Here is a 20,685-nt window from a genome sequence, read left to right on the forward strand (position 1 = left end):
ATTTTCTACACCTAACCCGCAAGCCGATATTACCTTCCAGACACCTGTGCCAACCGGACGTCCAGGTAGAGACATAGGGCCTCCAGAGCGACACACATACTCTACAGACCACGTCCACGCTCAGCGTAAAAGAGGTCGACATGGCCGGGGTGGCCGGGGTGCTTAGGATGTGCTTCTAGTTGTTTCTGTATTTTTGTTATGGACATGTCATCATGTTATACTTATTTCGTTCTCATACTCACCTATTTCGTTCTCATTTGCATTTGTGTGTGAATTGCTAGCTTATACGTTTCATATTCATGTTCTTTACTAATGATTTTTATTTGTATCCATATCTAAAACACATCTAATGGCCACAGGAAGCTGTCTACAGCAGGGAGCCTGCCGCCCGCCAGGGGGGCGGCAGGCTCCCGCCAAGGGCTCCCGCGCAAATAATTTTTTTTTAAATTTACATATAAGTCCCTGCCGCCCCGCTGCTGGGCGGCAGGCCCCTTGCCGCCCCCCTGCCGGGCGGTAGGGGTACAAAACTGTAAATTGTGATATTGAAAATATATTTCTGTAAAAAATGTTTTCGAAAAATATAAAAATAAAAAAGGCGCATCCCCGGCGCGGATCTGTCGTGGGCCAAAATGTGATGGAGGCCCGCTTTTTATTTCGTGGTAAGCGTATGTAAAAAAAAAGAGCTATGTAAGCGCATCGAAAAAAAGCTATGTAGCGTATGTTCATCTCCAAAGTTTCAAACATTTTCTGGCTACATTTTAAAATTTTGTGAAACTTTTTCACAATTTCTGGCTATATTTTTTTAACATGTTTGAAAATTTTGGAATATTGTAATATGTTTGGACTGAACCATTTGCGAAGTTTTGTTCTAGGAAACTTTTTCCAAAGTTCCGGGTGCATTTGTGGAACAAGAGAAGAATGTTTTGAACAATTTTAAATGTTTTATGAAACTTTTTCAAAAGTTTGTTCAGAGGCGAAGATTGATGGATGGTACGGTTTGCTCATCATCATTATTCAGTGCATAAAAGTAGATGACTTGCTCATTTTAGAATCAACACTTGACGAGAAACTTAAACGTATGCATTGAATGTTGGTAGGAGTTTATGGTTGTTGAAGAAGCAAAGAAAAAAAAGCATGGATATATAGCTTTGCTTATTGCTTTGTTGTCGCCGCAAAGCAAAGCACAGAAAGAAACAGAGAGCGAGCGACAAGCAGGGGAAGGAGCGGATGGAAGAAACAAACAGAGAGAGTGAGAGACAGCGACTACTCCAGTAAGTGAGACGTTGAAAGGTAGACACAGACGGAAAAGGGTTAATTGGATTGGTACCATTACAATTTCTCAAAGTTGAAGATATACCACTATAATTTTTCATATTTGAGATATGCTACTAGAATACATCTTTTTTCACTTTAGACCCACATGCAGTGTATACAAGTTTGATTTTTTTACGTATGAACCTATTTGCCCCTCTCCCTCTCTCCAGTACGTCGCCATGCTCTAATACGCCACGCTCACCGCTCAGGAACCCTAGCCGCCGGAGTTGATCCTCGCCCCCCGCTGCCGCACGGTCGACCAGAGGAGGCGCTGCAGCGGTCGCCTGCCTGCGCCCTGCCTGCCGCGGGCGCGCAGGCCCATGCCTGCCGCCCCTGTTGGATCGGGACAGGTATTTCTGAGTGTTCTGACTAATAGCATCATTCAGAAATGTGTCATAATTGGAGTGAGTGATCCAATGAATATGATAAATTGATTTGAAATCCAAGTTCTGAAGTACAGTATACCTCAACTGGACTAAGAGGTGCGGTGATAAATTGATTTGAATATAATAAATTGATTTGAATGTAAAAACAACTGATATTTGAAGTGTTCATCTTCATCTTCAATGCACACCGCTGGAGGGGCCTGCTGGGCGGCAAGCAGGGGCCTGTGCGCCCGCGGCTAGCAAGCGACCGCTGCAGCGCCTCCTCTGGTCGACCGTGCGGCAGCGGGGGCCGAGGATCAACTCCGGCGGCTAGGGTTCCTGAGCGGCGCGCGTGACGTACTGGAGCATGGGGACATATGGGAGAGAGGGAGAGAGGCAAATAGGTCCATACATGAAAATACCAAACTCGTATATGCTGCGTGTGGGTCCAAAGTGGAGAAAAATATATTCTGATAGTATATCTCAAATATAAAGAATTGTAGTGGTATATCTCCAATCTTGAAAAATTATAATGGTACTAATCCAATTAACCCAATAGAAAAAAAGACTGGTCGGTAGAAAAGTCAAATCGCAAGATTAATATGGGCCATATGCCAAATGGGCCTTAGAAATTGAAAAGGGCCGAATATGTGGCGCAGGAAGACGCAACTGATCGCTCGCGAGTAGCGCACGATGTATAGATTTCCCGAAACAATCTGCCGTTATTGGGTTATATTGTAGTGGAATGCATATACACGTTGGGCCGGGCCTACCATGGTTCCTTCTTTAGGAAAGAGCAGCTTTATAACAAACATTTTTTTCCCTCGAAAAGGTGTCCCTCTTTGAATCCAAAATTGAGACATTTCGGAACTTTGAATTACATGATCTATATTTTTTTTCCATTTGGTAAAGCAACTTATGTTATGCCACCTTATTTGTCTTCGATTTTTTTTCAGTTATTTTCTTATCTATAGGCCTGTATAGCTTTTCCAATGGACGATGCCATTACTAATCCTACCGAATATTAGGGGGAGCAATTTACCAGCTAGCATGTGTCAACTATCAAGGTAACTTGGGATTGAAGCTGCGACTAACCTACCGGATACACCAATTGTTGGTACGTCATTTGCACAAAGGAACATGATTCCTGTCCCGTAGGCTCGGGAAAGGCGTCACTAGCCTACCAGATACACAATTGTTTGACAGATGCCTTGCTTCGCCAAGTAAACCCGAAACGTTCATAAACTTTTGTCACAGGCCTACAGCTAGCCACAGGGCACCTTTTTTGCCAGAATCATGCTAAGCGCAGGCGGCGTGTCGCGGCACGATTCCGCCGCAGTCTAAACATCGCGAGTAGATCGGCCATACGTCGAGACCGTTAATGGCGTTATCCACTACCATTCTGGTCCTCTTTCACGAATCCTGATCGAATTCCCCCGGAGGAAGACGGCAGCCCGCACCTACAGCAACGCTGCGAATGTTCAACCGGGTTGCTGGGTCCATGCCCGTTGACGGAGCGACGAGACGCAACCATGGGCGGACAACGGTTTCGTTGGTGGGCAACCGGGGGGGGGGGGGGGGGGGGGGGTTGTCTGGAGATGATGAGGATAAGAAAGCAGTCCACGTCGGACTGCGGTGTCGCTGACAAGGCGGCCCGTGCGACCAGATGATGGTCAACGATTGCCGCGGACGAGCTTTGCCCAGCATCTCTTGCAGGGCCCGCGCGCGGGGTTCGTCTCCCCGACATGACCTGTTGGTGATACGCCCAAGAGCCCATCATCACAATACGGTTTAAAGGCCCAAGTGAATATTAATCCAAGAGGGATTAGGGTTACTAATGGGCCTATGAGATAGAAGCCCATTAGTACGCTCTATATATATGAGGGAGGGGCTAGGGGGGCGAAGACCAGAGCCGCGCCACCTCCCTAGCCGCCGCCCCTCCCTCTCTCTCGGCCGCCGCCCTTGCCGTGCGTGCGGTGCTAGCACACCGACGCCCGGCGTTTCATCCCCGTACGTGTGGACTCCGTGGAGGCGCTGCTGCGACTGCTGCGCTGATCGGCTGCTGGAATCAAGTACGAGGAGCTCGGTTCGTGGGACGTGATCGACTACTTCCTCTACATCGACGCGCGACTTCTTCCGCTGCACTGCGCGTCTAGTGGTAACGATCTATGATCTTCTACTCGCAAGTATCTTGGGTTTATGCGGTAGTGATGCTAGCGTAGCCTACCCGTTTCCCTACATTTTGGTCTGGATCTTTTGCATATAGGTGATATGTTGTTGTAGTAGATTGGATCTATTATTTTTGCACGGTTTGATTAGATCAATTGGTCATAAGGGGTTAAAACTGGAGCGAGTTGATTGCGCGGCATATGACAAAAGATTAGTTCGTGTTCTTTCTCTGTTATGCATACGACATGTCCCTACCGGCTGGAATCACCATCGGGACTAACTGTGTGCATAGTCAGCAGATTGAACCAACAGATCAAGGTCATGTGTAGATGCAGTCTTCTCAAGTGCAAAGTTTGCACGGTCAAGGTGATTGACCTAGTGAAAATTGAGGCATTATGAATGGCTCGGATTTGAGGTGATGCGATCACTCTGATGAGATTTTCATAGGGATTCCATAGATGCGATCTGTGTAATTCCGTGAGGTTTTCAGGGCGCTGCCCTGAGACCGCCGTTGCTTTCTCGCTGTAGCGGCTTCCCAAGCGCTACTTTGGTAGAACACGTCGTACGCCTAACTTGTTTTTGCAGGGTGTAATGTGAATGGTATGGCCTCAATGTCATGTGATGATGTATGTGATGTTTTGTGCGGCCTGCGTGTCGCAAGTTAACACAACCGGGTTGAGGTTGCACCATTATTGTATAACGACCTGCGTGTCGACTTGTGATGTTTGAATCCTCATGTAATTATTTCACTAGCTATTAGATGTAGTAGCTTAGTATCTTTTCATGGAGGTTTCAATCATGATGGCGATGATGATCACCGCAAGACAGAACGGATGGCAATGGAGGTCACCTTGGAGCCATGGCGATGGAGCCCATTGTGATGCAAGAGGCCATACTATTCACAATATAATATGATTATATGCCTGTGATGTTTATTTTTCTGTCATACTATTCTTTCATGCTTTTACATATGGTGGATGCTTTAATCATGATAGAATAGCTTCCCTCAGAAAAGTTTGAGTTTTTGATGCCTTTTACCAATAGCTGCACCTATAAATTTTGATCGTTGTGTGGTAGGTTTACCAAAGTAGAGTACCCTCAGCTATCACTTTTGTATAGGGTGGATGTCGGACATTCACAAGCATAGTATTGGTTTACTCAGCAAAGCTATCAAAACAGTTTTGGGCTTTAAGGCATAGGGTTGGGGCCGGGGCATTGGATGCCACCCAACAAACAAGAGTCGCATAGAGATGTGATTAGTAATTTGTTACTTACCTGTATCACTACTTTTCTAGCCGTGATGCTAAAGCTCACTAGAAATTTAGTGATTATGGATCTTGAACTACTATATGTCATTAGAGGGAAGATGACTTTGATATAGTAGGTTGTCTTTTGTTAAATCAGTTAATGAAAGTCTTTACATAAACTTAGTGCTGAAATCTTGCTTTACTTTAATGTTGTAGATCATGTCTGCCAGTAACAATTCCGCTTTCAATTTGCGTTCTGTTCTTGAGAAAGAAAAGTTGAATGGAACAAACTTTATTGATTGGTACCGCAATCTGAGAATTGTCCTCAGACAAGAGAAAAAGGAGTATGTTCTTGAGCAGCCATATCCTGATGATCTCCCTGACAATGCAACTATTGCTGATCGCAGAGCTTATGAGAAGCACTGCAATGACTCACTTGATGTCAGCTGTCTGATGCTCGCCACCATGTCCCCTGATCTGCAGAAGCAGTATGAGCATGCAGATGCTCATACCATGATCGAGGGGCTGCGTGGGATGTTTCAGAACCAAGCCAGGACTGAGAGGTTCAATATCTCAAAGTCCTTGTTTGCGTGCAAGCTGGCAGAAGGTAGCCCAGTCAGTCCTCATGTGATCAAAATGATTGGTTAAATTGAGACTTTGGATAGACTTGGTTCTGAACTTCACCAAGACTTGGCTACTGATGTTATTCTCCAGTCGCTCCCGGCGAGCTATGAGCCTTTTATCATGAACTTTCAGATGAATGGCTTGGATAAAACATTGAGTGAGTTGCATGGGATGCTAAAAACAGCAGAGGAGAGCATTAAGAAGAATCCCAATCATGTGATGATGATTCAGAAGGGGAACAAAAAGAGGAAGCGTTGGACGCCTCCTAATCCCAAAGGTAAAGGCAAGGAAAAGAGTTCCGGTGGTGAGTCCTCGGGCTCTAAGCTAAAGCCAGCACTTAAGGCCAAATCTGTCCCTACTTCTGAAGATGAATGCTTCCACTGTCATGAAAAGGGACATTGGTCTAGGAACTGCAAGAAGTACTTGGAAGAAAAGAAGAAGAAGAAGGGAAGTGAGACTTCCACTTCAGGTATAAATGTTATAGAAATAAATATTGCATTATCTTCTAGTGAATCATGGGTATTTGATACTGGATCGATGATTCACACTTGCAAATCGTTGCAGGGTCTAAGTGAGACTAGAAGATTTGCAAGAGGCGAGTTGGACGTTCGGGTCGGCAATGGCGCAAAGGTTGCGGTGTTGGCGGTCGCCACCTACCACTTGTCTCTACCCTCCGGATTAGTTTTGGAATTAAATAATTGTTATTGCATTCCTGCTTTGAGCAAGAACATTATTTCTTCTTCATGTTTGGAAGAAGTTGGTGATTTTAAGATTGTAATTGAGAACAAACGTTGTTCTATCTTTTGCAATGGTATTTTTTATGCTCATTTTCCATTGGTGAATGGATTATATGTTCTTGATCTTGAGGATAAATCTGTCTGTAACATTAATACTAAGAGGCTTAGACCAAATGATTTGAATCCCACTTTTATTTGGCATTGTCGCTTAGGTCATATAAATGAGAAGCGCACTTGAACAACTCCATAAAGATGGATTGTTAATCTCATTTGATTTTGAATCATTTGACACATGTGAGTCTTGTTTGCTTGGAAAGATGACCAAAGCGCCTTTCACTGGTCAGAGTGAGAGGGCGAGTGACTTGTTGGGACTTGTACATACCGATGTATGTGGACCAATGAGCTCAATAGCCAGAGGTGGTTTTCAGTACTTCATTACTTTCACTGATGACTTTAGTAGATATGGTTATATCTACTTAATGAGGCACAAGTCTGAATCGTTTGAAAAGTTCAAAGAATTTCAGAATGAAGTACAAAATCAATTAGGCAAGACAATTAAATTTCTGCGATCTGATCGTGGAGGAGAATATTTGAGCCTTGAATTTGGTGATCATTTGAAGCAATGTGGAATTATTCCGCAGCTAACTCCGCCCGGAACGCCTCAATGGAATGGGGTATCCGAACGGAGGAATCGAACCTTGTTGGACATGGTTAGGTCCATGATGAGCCAAGCTGATCTTCCATTGTCATTTTGGGGTTATGCTCTTGAAACTGCTGCGTTCACACTGAATAGGGTTCCAAGTAAGTCTATTGGGAAGACACCATATGAGATATGGACTGGGAAGCGTCCTGGATTATCTTTTCTCAAAGTTTGGGGATGTGAGGCTTATGTCAAACGTTTGATGTCAGATAAGCTCACTCCAAAGTCAGACAAATGTTTCTTTGTGGGGTATCCTAGAGAAACTGAAGGATATTATTTTTACAATAAGGCGGAAGGCAAAGTGTTTGTCGCACGCAATGGTGTTTTCTTAGAAAAGGAGTTTCTCTCAAAAGGATTTAGTGGGAGCAAGGTGCAACTTGAAGAAATTCAGGAAACACCCGAAACTGTTTCAGCACCCATTGAAGATCCACGGGATGTGCAAGATGTTGCACAACCCGTAGTTGAGGCACCAGTCCCACGAAGGTCTATAAGGGCACGTCGCGCTACTAACAATCTCAACCTCCTTATTACGGAGGAGCGCCATGTATTATTGATGGAAAATGATGAGCCCTTGACCTACAAAGAAGCAATGATGGGACCCGACTCCGACAAATGGCTTGAAGCCATGGAATCCGAGTTAAAATCCATGCATGATAATTAAGTTTGGAACTTGGTCGATCAGATTGATAGTGTAAGACCTGTCGACTGTAAGTGGATAGTTAAGAAAAAATTAGACATGGATGGAAATGTTCACATCTATAAGGCACGATTGGTGGCGAAAGGTTTCCGACAAATTCAAGGTGTTGACTATGAGGAAACATTTTCGCCCGTCGCAATGCTAAAGTCTGTTCGGATTCTCCTAGCAATTGCCGCATATTATGACTATGAGATATGGCAAATGGATGTCAAAACCGCTTTCCTTAATGGACATCTAAGTGAGGATGTGTATATGACACAGCCTGAAGGTTTTGTCGATCCTAAAAATGCTGGGAAAATATGTAAGTTTCAGAGGTCCATATATGGATTGAAGCAACCATCTCGGAGTTGGAATATTCGTTTTGATGAAGTAGTCAAAGGTTTTGGCTTCATCAAGAATGAAGATGAGCCTTGTGTTTACAAAAAGGCTAGTGGGAGCGCACTTGTGTTTCTGGTCCTATATGTGGATGACATATTACTGATCGGAAATGATATTCCAATGCTTGAAGCCGTTAAAACCTCATTGAAAAAGAGTTTTTCGATGAAGGATTTAGGAGAGGCGGCTTATATTCTGGGTATTAGGATCTATAGAGATAGATCAAAAAGGCTAATTGGATTGAGCCAAGACACGTACATTGACAAGATATTGAATCGGTTCAATATGCAAGATTCCAAGAAAGGTTTCTTGCCAATGTCACATGGCATTACTCTAAGCAAGAGTCAGTGTGCTACGACACCTGATGAGCAAAAGAGAATGAGTACGATTCCTTATGCTTCAGCCATAGGGTCAATCATGTATGCTATGCTTTGCACGCGCCCAGATGTTTCCTTTGCTCTAAGTGTTACGAGCAGGTATCAGTCAGATTTCGGTGAACCTCACTGGACAATTGTAAAGAGTATCCTTAAGTACTTGAGAAGAACTAAGGATATGTTCCTAATATTTGGAGGCGAAGATGAGCTCCTTGTAAAGGGTTACACCGATGCTAGTTTTCAAACAGACAAAGATGACTCCAAATCGCAATCCGGTTTTGTTTTCTGCCTCAATGGTGGGGCAGTGAGCTGGAAGAGTTCCAAGCAAGATACGGTGGCTGATTCGACGACAGAGGCCGAGTATATTGCAGCTTCCAAAGCTGCAAAAGAAGCTGTTTGGATCAGAAAGTTTGTTTCTGACTTGGGTGTTGTTCCTAGTGCGTCCAGTCCAGTTGAAAGGCCCTTGTTTGGTTTTGGTAATTGAGTGACAACTTAGGTGGACTAATAAGTGTTTATGTTGAGATACACAGGAAATTAGTCCACACAAAGACACTAGTATGAGCAACATGTGCCATGGTGGAGAAATGGCTAAGGGTTGATGCTATGCTCATATAGTGTGATCGAGGAGCTCATTGCATATGAGACATGACATGGTGTCATGTGACCAAAGTGGAGAAGATCAAGACAATGCTTGGCTTGATGGACCGGTTGCAATGGAGAAGGGCAAGTCAAGGCTTTGAAGCGATGGACCGCGAGGCGGTGAAGCTTGGGCAAGATTTGGCGCCAATGGACCGAGGCAACGGTGAAGAGCGAGCAAGGTCAAGATCGATGGACCAAAGAGGTCATGTGATGATATGGAGTGGATCATATCATTCAAGGAAGATCAAGCCAAGTGTTGACTCATGAAGATGATCAAAAGGCTTGATGGAGTTTGGTGCTTGTGTGGCATCAATATTTGGAAAGATGAAATGGAATGCGCAAGGCAAAGGTATGACTTGTAGGGCATTTCATTTCACCGGTCAAAGGTTGTGTAGAGAAGTGCATGACCGGATTTAGGATAGATGGCCGTTCTATCAAGAGGGGCAAACTTGTTTGCATATCGGTCATCTAGTGCCACTTGAGCGATCTAACATTGCAATGTAGCTAGGATCGAGTGGCGTGGTGAGATCAAGTGAAAATCCTTTGAAAATGATTGTGAAATGCTAACACACATGCACATGGTGTTGTTCACGTGGTTGTGTTGGCACATTTGCAAAGGAGAAAGAGTTGGAGTTGATGTTGATCAACATTGGGAAGTAAGAAAGGTTTTTCGGTGTTCTCCGGAAATTAGGTGGCTCTTGGAGTGGAATACTGCTTTGATCCATTGTGTTTTGGATCAAGTATTCAGTTGGGTTGTGTAGCCCTCTGAATTAGCTTTCCATAGAGTCCAAGATCACCTAATTTGGACATCGGAGCTAAGAGTTATGGTCGTTTTACCGAGGTACATTTCTGCTGGAAATAGACCTGCGGACGGTCCGCCCTAGACCTGCGGACGGTCCGCCCTTGAGGGGCGGACGGTCCGCCGTTATCTCGGTTGAGCTCAAACAGAACCGTTTTTGGCTCTGTGGGTGGTCCAAAATGACCTGCGGACCGTCCGGTCCATGGGGGCGGACGGTCCGCCTTTAAAAGCTGAAACGGGCGCAGAAACTTGGTTGTTCTGTCTTGGGTGCCCAAAATGACCTGCGGACCGTCCGGTCCTTGGGGGCGGACGGTCCGCCTCCTACTGAAATTTCTGGGACAGAAACACTGCGGTTTCTGTGTGTGCTCACGTTTTGAACTGCGGACAGTCCGCCCCTGGGGAGCGGACAGTCCGCCGGTAACTTCCAGATTTAGTCAGAGACGTTTGCAAATCGGTTGGTTCGAAGTTTTGAACCGCGGACAGTCCGCCCCAGGGGCGCGGACAGTCCGCCCGGGGCTCTAACGGTCGACTCTGACACATAATCATTACAGTTCTAGCCGTTGGTTTTAAATGGCGGACGGTCCGGTTTTTGTGAGGCGGACAGTCCGCGAAAACTCAGTTTTCACGGGATTTGAGTGTAACGGCTAGTTTGGGGCCTCCCTCTATAAATAGAGGGTGTGGCCGGCCATTTGAGTGTAGAGAGCACCTTGGGGACTTGGTGTCCATGTGTGAGAGTGCTTGAGAGCCCTCTACTCACTCTAATTTGATAGTAATCATCTGATAGAGTGAGAGAGCGATTCTAGTGCGATTGCTTTGAGAGATTGCATCGAGTGGCACTAGGTGATCGTGTTGCAAGCCGGTGTGCTTGTTACTCTTGGAGGTTGCCACCTCCTAGACGGCTTGGTGGCAAGAGACTCCGTTGAAGCCCGCAAGAAGTTTGTGCGGTGCTCCGGAGAAGAGTTTGTGAGGGGTATTGTGCTCACCCCGCGGGAGCCGCGAAGAGCAACTCTAGTTGAGCGAGACGTGAAGAGCAACAAGTGGTCCGGCCGGATCATGTGCTAGAGCTCGGTGTGAGCACTCCACGTGGGCGAGTGTGACTTGAGAGTCACCACTAGCAAGAGGATCGGCGGCAACCTTGGAGCTTGTCTCAACGGGGATTAGCTTGGTGGCAACCAAGTGAACCTCGGGATAAAAATCACCGTGTCAACTTTGTCTACTCTTCTCGGTGGTTTGCATTCTCCAAATCACAAGCATTGTATTTACATTCTTCTATATCTTGTGCTTGTGTAGTTGCTCTCTAGTGATTAGTTAGCTTGTGTAGCTTGCTAATCAACTTCTTGCTTGTGTAGCTAGAAGTAGAGATCCTAGTGTATCTAGTTAGCTTGTGTAGCTTAATTAGTTGCTCTTGCTTAGATTGTGTAACTAAGCAAGTTGAGCTCTTGGATTTGGATTGTGTATCCTTGTCCTTGAGCATCTAGTGAGCTTAGGTTGGCTTTGTGCTTTTGCTCATTAGAATTGTGTAGGAGCTCCCCCGGTTTGTGTAGTACTAGTGCTTAGGCTTGTGTGACTTGGCTTTAGAATTATTAAGAGAGCTCTTACTAGCTTGGCACTCCATTTGCTTTGTGTAGGATCTTTTTGGAGGTGCCTTAAAGTTATAGTTAGAGGGGTGTAGTCTTGGCTAAGCGAATAGTTTCAATTCCACATAAGTTTCGGTTAGCCGACGCAATTAGTTTTAGAAAGGACTATTCACCCCCCCTCTAGTCCGCCATCTCGACCCTACACCAGTGGACCTCTATTGTGATAATAGTGGTGCCGTTGCACTAGCAAAGGAGCCTAGAACAACTAAGAAGTCCAGACATATACTGCGAAAGTATCACCTCATCCGTAACTTTGTTGAGAGAGGTGATGTGAAGGTTTGCAAGGTGCACACGGATTCAAACGTTGCTGATCCGTTGACGAAGCCTCTCCCACAACCAAAGCATGAGGCGCACATGAGATCTATGGGTATTAGATACTTACATCAGTGATTCTAGTGTGCGTGGGAGATTTTGTGTCATGAGTATGTTTATGTAATGATAAATAATTGTTATTTGTTCCATGGATGATTATTTTACATTGATTATCAAGTATGTGACTTGTTTGTGAAACTCTTTGTTGAAAATGATATGATTCTAAATTATCCCTAGTTTATGTCGTTGTGTGGGACAACAACGACGTTGAGACTAGCACATGCATTAATTGATGATCATGTTTCACGGATCATGGATATGGAGATATCGGATTAATGATGTGGACACATGTTGGTGAACATGGTGTTGGATTGACCCACTCCAAGACAATGTTGGGATTGTTATTTTGTATGTGCCATCAGTTGTTCTTGAGTGTTATACCTACTGAATCCTTAGACCTGAGATCGCCATTGTTTCTCACTGTGTGTAGTGGTGCATCTTGGGGCTGCTAAACGCTACTCTGTGACTGGGTAGTTACAAAAGCAGCTTACAGGTATGTCATGAAACATGGAATGGGATGTGAGCGGATCAAGATGGAATTTACCCCTCCTAGATAACGGGAGAGATATCTCTGGGCCCCTCGAGATAGTTGGATTTGAAAGTGCATGGCCATGCCAAAGTGATTAAAGAGTTAATCATGATGACTAAATGTTAGTTATGAATAGAATCCACTATTAGATCGAGAGAATGGTCGAGCTATCACAAAGGTGGCACGCATCTCGCTTTGAGCTTGACTGGTATCGTGTGGCAAAGGGATCGGTGTATGAGTATATCTATGGTTCGGCCGATATGATCTTTATGTGTATTTGTGAGTCACTATGCCCTGCTAGGTGCCGCTATTGACTTGTGATTCGGAAATGATTTCCGATCACGACCACCTACACATGAACCTAACGGGTCACACACTTAAGGGTTTGGAATGTTGGAAAGCTTGCATGTATGATTGTCTCTAGTGCAAGTGGGAGATTGTTGGTGATATGCCCAAGAGCCCATCATCACAATACGGTTTAAAGGCCCAAGTGGATATTGATCCAAGAGGGATTAGGGTTACTAATGGGCCTATGAGATAGAAGCCCATTAGTACGCCCTATATATATGAGGGAGGGGCTAGGGGGGCGAAGACCTGAGCCGCGCCACCTCCCTAGCCGCCGCCCCTCCCTCTCTCTCTCGGCCGCCGCCCTTGCCGTGCGTGCGGTGCTAGCACACTGACGCCCGGCGTTTCATCCCCGTACGTGTGGACTCCGTGGAGGCGCTGCTGCGACTGCTGCGCTGATCGGCTGCTGGGATCAAGTACGAGGAGCTCGGTTCGTGGGACGTGATCGACTACTTCCTCTACATCGACGCGCGACTTCTTCCGCTGCGCTGCGCGTCTAGTGGTAACGATCTATGATCTTCTACTCGCAAGTATCTTGGGTTTATGCGGTAGTGATGCTAGCGTAGCCTACCCGTTTCCCTACATGACCGATCGGTCACCGGCGATGGAGATAGTCAGACGGCATCGTCCGTTCGTGGTGCGAGCGCGCACAATCATCCAGCACCGCGTGCCCCGCCGCCCGCCACTAAGCTAGTGTTTGGATGGGGATTCAGTGGGTTGGACCCGCTCCAACCCTCCTTTGGGGGCTGGCTCCAACCCTACACCCTATTTGGTTGGTAGGTTGGGTTCGCTCTAGTTTGTTGTTTGGTTGAACGACCGCCGCGGGTTGGAACCAACCCATCTCCTGTTTGGATGGATGTACTAGAATGAAACCTAAATCTGATGACCTTCCACTCATTCTGGTGATCTTACCCCCCTCACACAAATTCATTCAACAACACAGTCACTTTGAATCCTACATTCAACAGCACAATCCATTTGAATATTTAAATCCGATCAACATTTGAACACAAATTCCAAATTTCATCAAAATATATGTCACAACTTGAGCAACATTTCAGCATCATTTCAAGCACAATTCAGCTACATTTCAGCCACCATATAAGTCCAAGTTCAAGCACAATTCAGCTACATTTCAGCCACCATACAAGTCCAAATTCAGCTACAATATATATGAAGTTCAATGCCTCCACATGGCACGATACAAGCTTACTTAGACCACAAATATAAAGTTCTATATGGTACCAACAAAAGAACCATCCCATGCCTACAAACTTACCCTTACTGCCCAGAGTAGTTTTCAGCAATATATTTTGCAACCCAGTTTAATTTATGGTCAAAAGCCAGGCTGTTGAAAGCTCTAGCTATGTGAGGTTGGGAGACCAAATGGGCATAATAGTAGGATAAGTGAGTCTCATTGAAACTATCATTGAAAGCCATCAAGTTGTCAAACAAATCTGAGGGCACATCATTGTCTGATTTGCCCACTTCCTTTATCGCCTTGGCTATCTTGTTACTTCCTCTATTAATTGCAGCAACCAATGGATCAACATCAGGCCTCGACCTCTTGTTGCTCTTCTTGCTGTTGTTGGTCTTGCCAATCTTGTTGATCTTGCTTGCAGATGATGTTGCCCCATTGTTGCCTTCATTGGCAATGGCATCACCATCACTCTTTCCTGTTTCCTCGGCCTCACAATCCTCTGCACCGCCATCCTCTCTACCTAGAGGTGCACTTGAGTCCTTTGCAAACCTGCATGTAGCCATGGTACTTCCAAATATTGTGTTCATCTCCTCAAAGTGTTGAATATGCTTGTTCAGAAAATCAACATCAGACTTGTGATCCTACAATATTTGTACAATTTCAGCAACTACTATTATGTACATGTGGACAACAACTATGATATGTGAGAACAATAATTACAGCCAATAATATTGACATATTATGTGAGCAAGTAAATGTGGACAGCATCCATACCTTAATATGATTGTTGTAGTGCTCATCATCAAGAGTTATAGTGCAGGTATCTTCATCCCAATTAGCAGCACTCAAACCACGAAGGTCACATATTTTACGAAACTTCTTTTGTCATGTCTTAAGGTGATTCTTAACCTGCTCACCAGTGCGCACAATGCCAAATTTCTCTTGGAGAGCCTTTGCATAGCCATTATAGTGAACCATCTTGAAGGTAGATTAAGTCTTGGTGCCATTAACCACTAAACCGGCAAGGTATTCGAGCATGTAGGCTGACCAAGTTGAAGTCCAAGTAGCATGTCCACCAATCCCTGCATTAGCCTCTTCTGGTTCCATTTACCTTCAAGAATTAACAATGCAATATACAATTAGAATGTATCAGCCCACATTTGGTCCATTTCAGCAAAGCATAGTTTCATGAGACAATAATTTCAGCAAGATAGCAAACAATAATTTCAGCAAGGTAGCAAACAATAATTTCAGCAAGGTAGCAAACAAATATGTCCTCAAATACAATTTCAGCCATCAAATACAATGATGACATTGTCCAATCAAATAAAATACAACACAGATTACATTGTCCAAACAAATAAAATACTAGTTTCCATGGCTCTGACGGTCAGCCCACATTTGGTCAGCCAAGCCTTGTCTAAAAGCGAGCATAATGGCATTCTCACTTGCTGTTCCAGCATATATGGTGTCCTGGATGTTCTCATCATTGTCATCTGGCTCATTGAATTCATCACTCCCATCTTTAATCACCCAATTATGAATGATGCAGCAACCAATAACAATATCTACTTGAGTTTCATAATCAATAATGAAGGCCATCCTCACGTGCTAAAGCATCACATAAAACTAGTGCATCATGTGCTGTTCCCTCCCATCCGGCCAAGACATAGGTGAACTTTTGGTCAAAATCTACGGCTGTCAGTACATTTTGAGTACAATGCTTGTATCTACCACGAAAAGCATGCTGCATTTCCTTTGGAATAGTGGCTCTTATATGTGTACCATCAAGTGCTCCTATACAATCCTACGTGATGTTCAAAGAAGTCAAGATTAGGACAATTATAGGTTTGTCAAAAAAATAAATTTAGAATGTGACATAAGGTTGAGCTGCACACCTTAAAGTAAGGATACCACCTTGTGTCTACTTCTATTTTAGCAGGAGTGTCCAATGAAGGGGGCCTAATATAATCCTCTCGTAGCTCACCAATAGCATGAAGTACTTTGTTAAAATAACGACTGACCGTTTCTCCGGATCTCCCAAAATTGGTTGCAATTACTCTATTCCTAACATTATGTCCAACAGTGTGTAGAAACATTGCCACTTGCTGCTCTACACACATATGAACGGTATCTTCAAGTAAAGCATGATCTCTAAACAACTGACAAAACTGAAAGAAACGTGCTTTGTTTATTCTCATCATGTTTACACAAGTTGTGTCATTCCTCCAAATTTTGTCATTCAAGTACTCAATCCTCTTCCTATCCCTTTTAAACATTGGGGCATAAGTAATCCCTTCCCTTCTTGCCACTCGTTTTCTTTTCCTAGACCGACCAATAATTGCCATGATCGATAAGAACCAATATGAAGCAGCAGCACAAATGAATACTTTGGTCCTCTTATCCATCTACATACCACATATTCAAAGTGTGACTACAAATGACCTAGCAAAAAAAAACATCTAGGGTTTCCATGTACTAACACAAATCCACCATGGATCTACATCAAACATCTTTGACACATGAATAAGAATGAACAATCCAGCATGGATCTACAAGAAATAGCAGTGGATTTACCTTAGCAATGGAAGGGACCTGTGGAGGGAGGGGACTGCTGGGGCGGTCACCACGCATCCAGGAGGGGCCGTGTCGGCACGGCCTGGAAACGAGCCCGCGGGCGGGGCCGGCAGCGAGCGGTCCTGGCCGGTCCCTTGCCCCCCGCGCGGGCCGGCGGCGTGCGGACCGACGGGGTCCCCTGCCCCCGCGCGGCCGGCGCCATGCGCTTCGAGGCCTGCGGCGCGGGCGGGGCTGGCGGGGCCGGCAGTCCCGGCCGGCGGCGTGCGGTCTGCGGGCGCTGGTGGCCGCCGCTCCCCGCGAGCGGGTCTCTGGTGAGATGCGAGAGTGGAGGGTGAGAGAGAGAGGTAGCGTGAAGGGACAAGGGCGAGGGTGATTTTACTCGCGTGTGACGTCTCCAACCCGAGCAGAGGGGCTCCGTCCGCCGAATTTTGATGGACCTGTCCAACCCGCATCTTGGAGGTATATTTTCTTAGGATTGGCTCCATTCCTCACCTAACCCCTATCCAAACAAAAAAACGGGTCGAACCCATCCGGGTTGTCCCAGCACTCCAACCAAACAGACGGTAAGGATAGGTCAAGTCGTCGTCACGGCGGCGGAGGTCATCGCCACGGAACGAAGGCGTTGCGCGAGTTCCTTTCGCCGCCGTCGCCGTGCAGCCGGGGCCCCCCAAAAGCGGCGAGGTTCCAATGAATCATCCTCCGTTCCCAACTTACCGCTGGGCCACGCGCGCACCTCCCGTAGCCCGTAGGCAGCGAAGTCCAACGAGGAGGCTGGCGGTGCCGGGCGATGGGAGTGGGAGGGATCGAGAGAGATCCCCCGAGACTGGCGGGGGGAGCGCTAGGCCCAGACCGAGCCCAACCGCCGAAAATGGACGGGAAGAAAATGCAGCCCCGCCCCGCGCCACCCGTCGTCCCGTCCCCGTCGCGCTGCCTCCCCACGGACGCAAAGGCAGCGGCAAAGAGAGGGTTGAAAGGCGCAAAGGGGAGATCGCCGATTCCTCGCAATCCTACTTGCTCTCGCCCCTGTCGCCCTCCCGGTCTTTCTCAAGCTTCCCTCCGGCTTTCGCCACTCGCTCTTGTGTCTGCCGGCCCTTCTGGGCGGCTCGCTCGACGATGACATGACATGAGTGGCAAGCGACGCCCACACATGTGCAGCAACGCCAGGATACAAGTAGATTGGTACTAGCTCGCTGTTGCATACAATCGCAGGCAGCGCGTTGACGAACAATTACCGAATTTACGAGCTTTTATTGATTTCTTTAAAAGCTGGGTTAACCCCTTTCCAAAAAAAACAATTACCGAATTTGACATCTCGGTAGTTATGGTGTAACCATTTTGTTCTACTAGTTGATTGCCCGGATGGTTTTCTTTCCGGGCGACTCGATCATGGCACGACACGAGTGGCTCGAGGCGACGCTAAACAACTGCGCCGGGCAAACACTCGTGGCACATAAACAATTGCAGCATCGCATCGCAGCTAGCAGTAGCTGGTGCGGGGCGGGCGATTAGGATTAGGATCAGGGACGCCACGAGGCCACGCTGTTTATATTTTCAAAAAAAAGTTGTCACGCTGAGGCATGATAGTTCTTTCCTTGCGGGCTTTCCTAGCTCTCACCTTCCCCAAACGGGGCCTGCCTTGGCTGACCAAGCTAGCCCGCCAACCGGTCCACTCGTCCGTCCCCGTCCACTCGATCAGCAAGCGGGGATCCGAATTCGGAGCCTCTCCTTTTGCCAATTCCCTCTTCGTCTTCCTCCTCGCCTCCTCCTCCCCCTTCCATTACGCCACCACGAAATAGCTAAACAATTCTACAAATGGACTCGCCCATGTGATTGTTTAGCAGCGTCCGGGTCTTTCCTCCCGTCTCTCCCTCTCTTTCCTTTTCCAACATCTTCCGCAACCCACCAACCATGGCTGATTCAACGCGCCGCTCCTAGTACCAAGCCGCCGCCTCGCGGTGACCTGCTCGTGGAAATTGGGCAGTTTATATGTAGAGGCAGACGCAGATGACGCGAACGGTTGTCCGCGCTCGTGCTTCCAAGGACAGAGAGGCAGGCAGCCGAGAGCGGAATTGCTGGTCGGATTAGGTGCGCAAGGACGGAGCGATCCGGCTCGGGGTGAGCGCGCGGCGCGATGGAGAAGGGGAGCAGGGGTATGTCCTGCCGCGCCGCCATCTGCGGCATCGTCGCGCTCCTCAGCGCCACCGCCTTCTCCTGCTCCGTCGCCGCCGAGTTCCGCAAAGTCAAGGTACGCCACGCCCCCGCCCTCCTCGCCCGGGCGAGACGCCGCGGGTCGCCCCGGATCTGACGCCCGCGCTGGTCTGTCCGTGCGCGCAGGTCAAGGACATGAAGCTGGACGGCAGCCTCTGCTCGCTGCCCAGGAGTTCCGCCTTCGAGCTGGGCGTGGCCGCCATCGCGTTCCTCCTCGTGGCGCAGCTCGTGGGCACCAGCGCCGCCGTGACCACCGCGTACGCCGCCAAGCCCAAGAAGAGCGCCGCCGCCAGGGGCCGCGTCGCGTTCATCGCCCTCCTGGCCCTCTCGTGGTACGTAAAATTAATACGACCGTGGCGGCGGCACTTGCATATACGAATGCGTAATTCCTGCGACAGGAGTGAGCTGAATCGTGTCGGCCCGGCGTTGTTGCTCGGACGCAGGTTGAGCTTCGCGGTGGCAGTGATCCTCCTGGCGACCGCGGCGAGCATGAACCACGGGCAGCGGTACGGGCGCGGGTGGATGGACGGCGACTGCTACGTGGCCAGGAACGGCGTGTTCGGCGCCGCCGCGGCGCTGGTCGTCGTCACGGCGCTCACCACCCTCGGCCTCACCTTCGCCACCGAACCGACCGCGGCCATGGCGCCCGCACCCGCGGCACCGGACGCATGCGCGAGCAGGACGCATCCCGAGGGCGCTGCAGCCGACGCCGAACAACCGGACGGGCGATCCAAGCAATGATCAATGAGGCAAGCAGGCAGACTGGCTGGAGTGGGGCGGACTAACCGGAGGCGGCGGTTGGTGAGCGGCAACGTTGGCGGCGCAAACGGCCGCGCCGCGTGGTGGGGCAGCGTGGTGGGCTGGCTGGTGCCTGGCGGGGCATCGGGAAAGTGGGAGGCGGCCGCCGGACCGGACGGGTGGGGCCGCCGGGGCGCATGCATATACGCTGCCGCCGGTTAGTTGGATATTTAGCAGCCGCCGGCCGGGACAGAGGTACATAATTACTGTCCCCATTACCGACACGATTACTGACACGACAGTGCGCAGCATGTAAATGATGGTAGCCACATGTCAAATGTCATTGCAAAAAGCAAAGATAAATCGTAAAGAAATTTCATTTTTGTAGTTGTTGTTCAGTGTTTGTTTCATGTTTCTCTGCACAACAACTTGGTGGTTGGTGCTAGCGGCCATGTTCAGCTAATCAGCTCGTCTCTATGGCTGAATCTGGACGCTGTACTCTGTAGACAAACTGGTTCTAATAATGTACATTCTTTGGAACTAGTTCCATAGTACCTGTAAGAGCAGAACACTTCCCTCCACTCATACTCTTTACCGAGCAAGAAAACGGATGCGCCCCATCAAACTTGCAAAATGCATCTCAAATTGACAATTCAGAAGAACATTGTTGCATCGAGCTCAACAGCTTCTGAAAAGTTCGCCAGGACAGTGATATTTGTGAAAAAAAGTATTATCCCATTCTTTACCAGAATCTCAGCAATAATATTCTTAGCGATGAACTCACAGGTCCTCTAAAAAAAGCGATGACAGTAACTGGAGAAGAAAAGACGGATCGTTGAGTGGACAGTCAAATTCTTCTCGAAAAACTGCATTTTCCTAGAGAACGGCACTATCTGTGGAAAGGGGACAGTTTTGGTATGGTACAATCTCCAAGTCAGGATCGGGTGCGCCCCCGTCCAACAAAGCGGGCGACCTATGCGATGCAGAAGAGTCCAAGATGAAACTACCTGTGCTGCTGTGCACTTTCGTGTTTCGTCC

The 20,685-nt window shown here is 47.5% G+C and overlaps 1 protein-coding gene across 1 annotated transcript; it reads left to right on the plus strand.

The window, feature by feature from the left end:
- Window positions 1–18,294: 18,294 nt before the first annotated feature.
- LOC120656937 (protein MODIFYING WALL LIGNIN-1-like) lies at window positions 18,295–20,201 on the plus strand. The gene is made up of 3 exons (XM_039935179.1): window positions 18,295–18,946; window positions 19,036–19,241; window positions 19,353–20,201. Exons 1-3 carry the CDS (start codon window positions 18,833–18,835, stop codon window positions 19,648–19,650), a joined length of 618 nt encoding a protein of 205 aa, XP_039791113.1. The 5' UTR covers window positions 18,295–18,832; the 3' UTR covers window positions 19,651–20,201.
- Window positions 20,202–20,685: the final 484 nt, after the last annotated feature.

The sequence above is a fragment of the Panicum virgatum genome, chromosome 1N (genome assembly GCF_016808335.1).
Source record: "Panicum virgatum strain AP13 chromosome 1N, P.virgatum_v5, whole genome shotgun sequence".
NCBI classification, from domain to species: Eukaryota; Viridiplantae; Streptophyta; class Magnoliopsida; order Poales; family Poaceae; genus Panicum; species Panicum virgatum.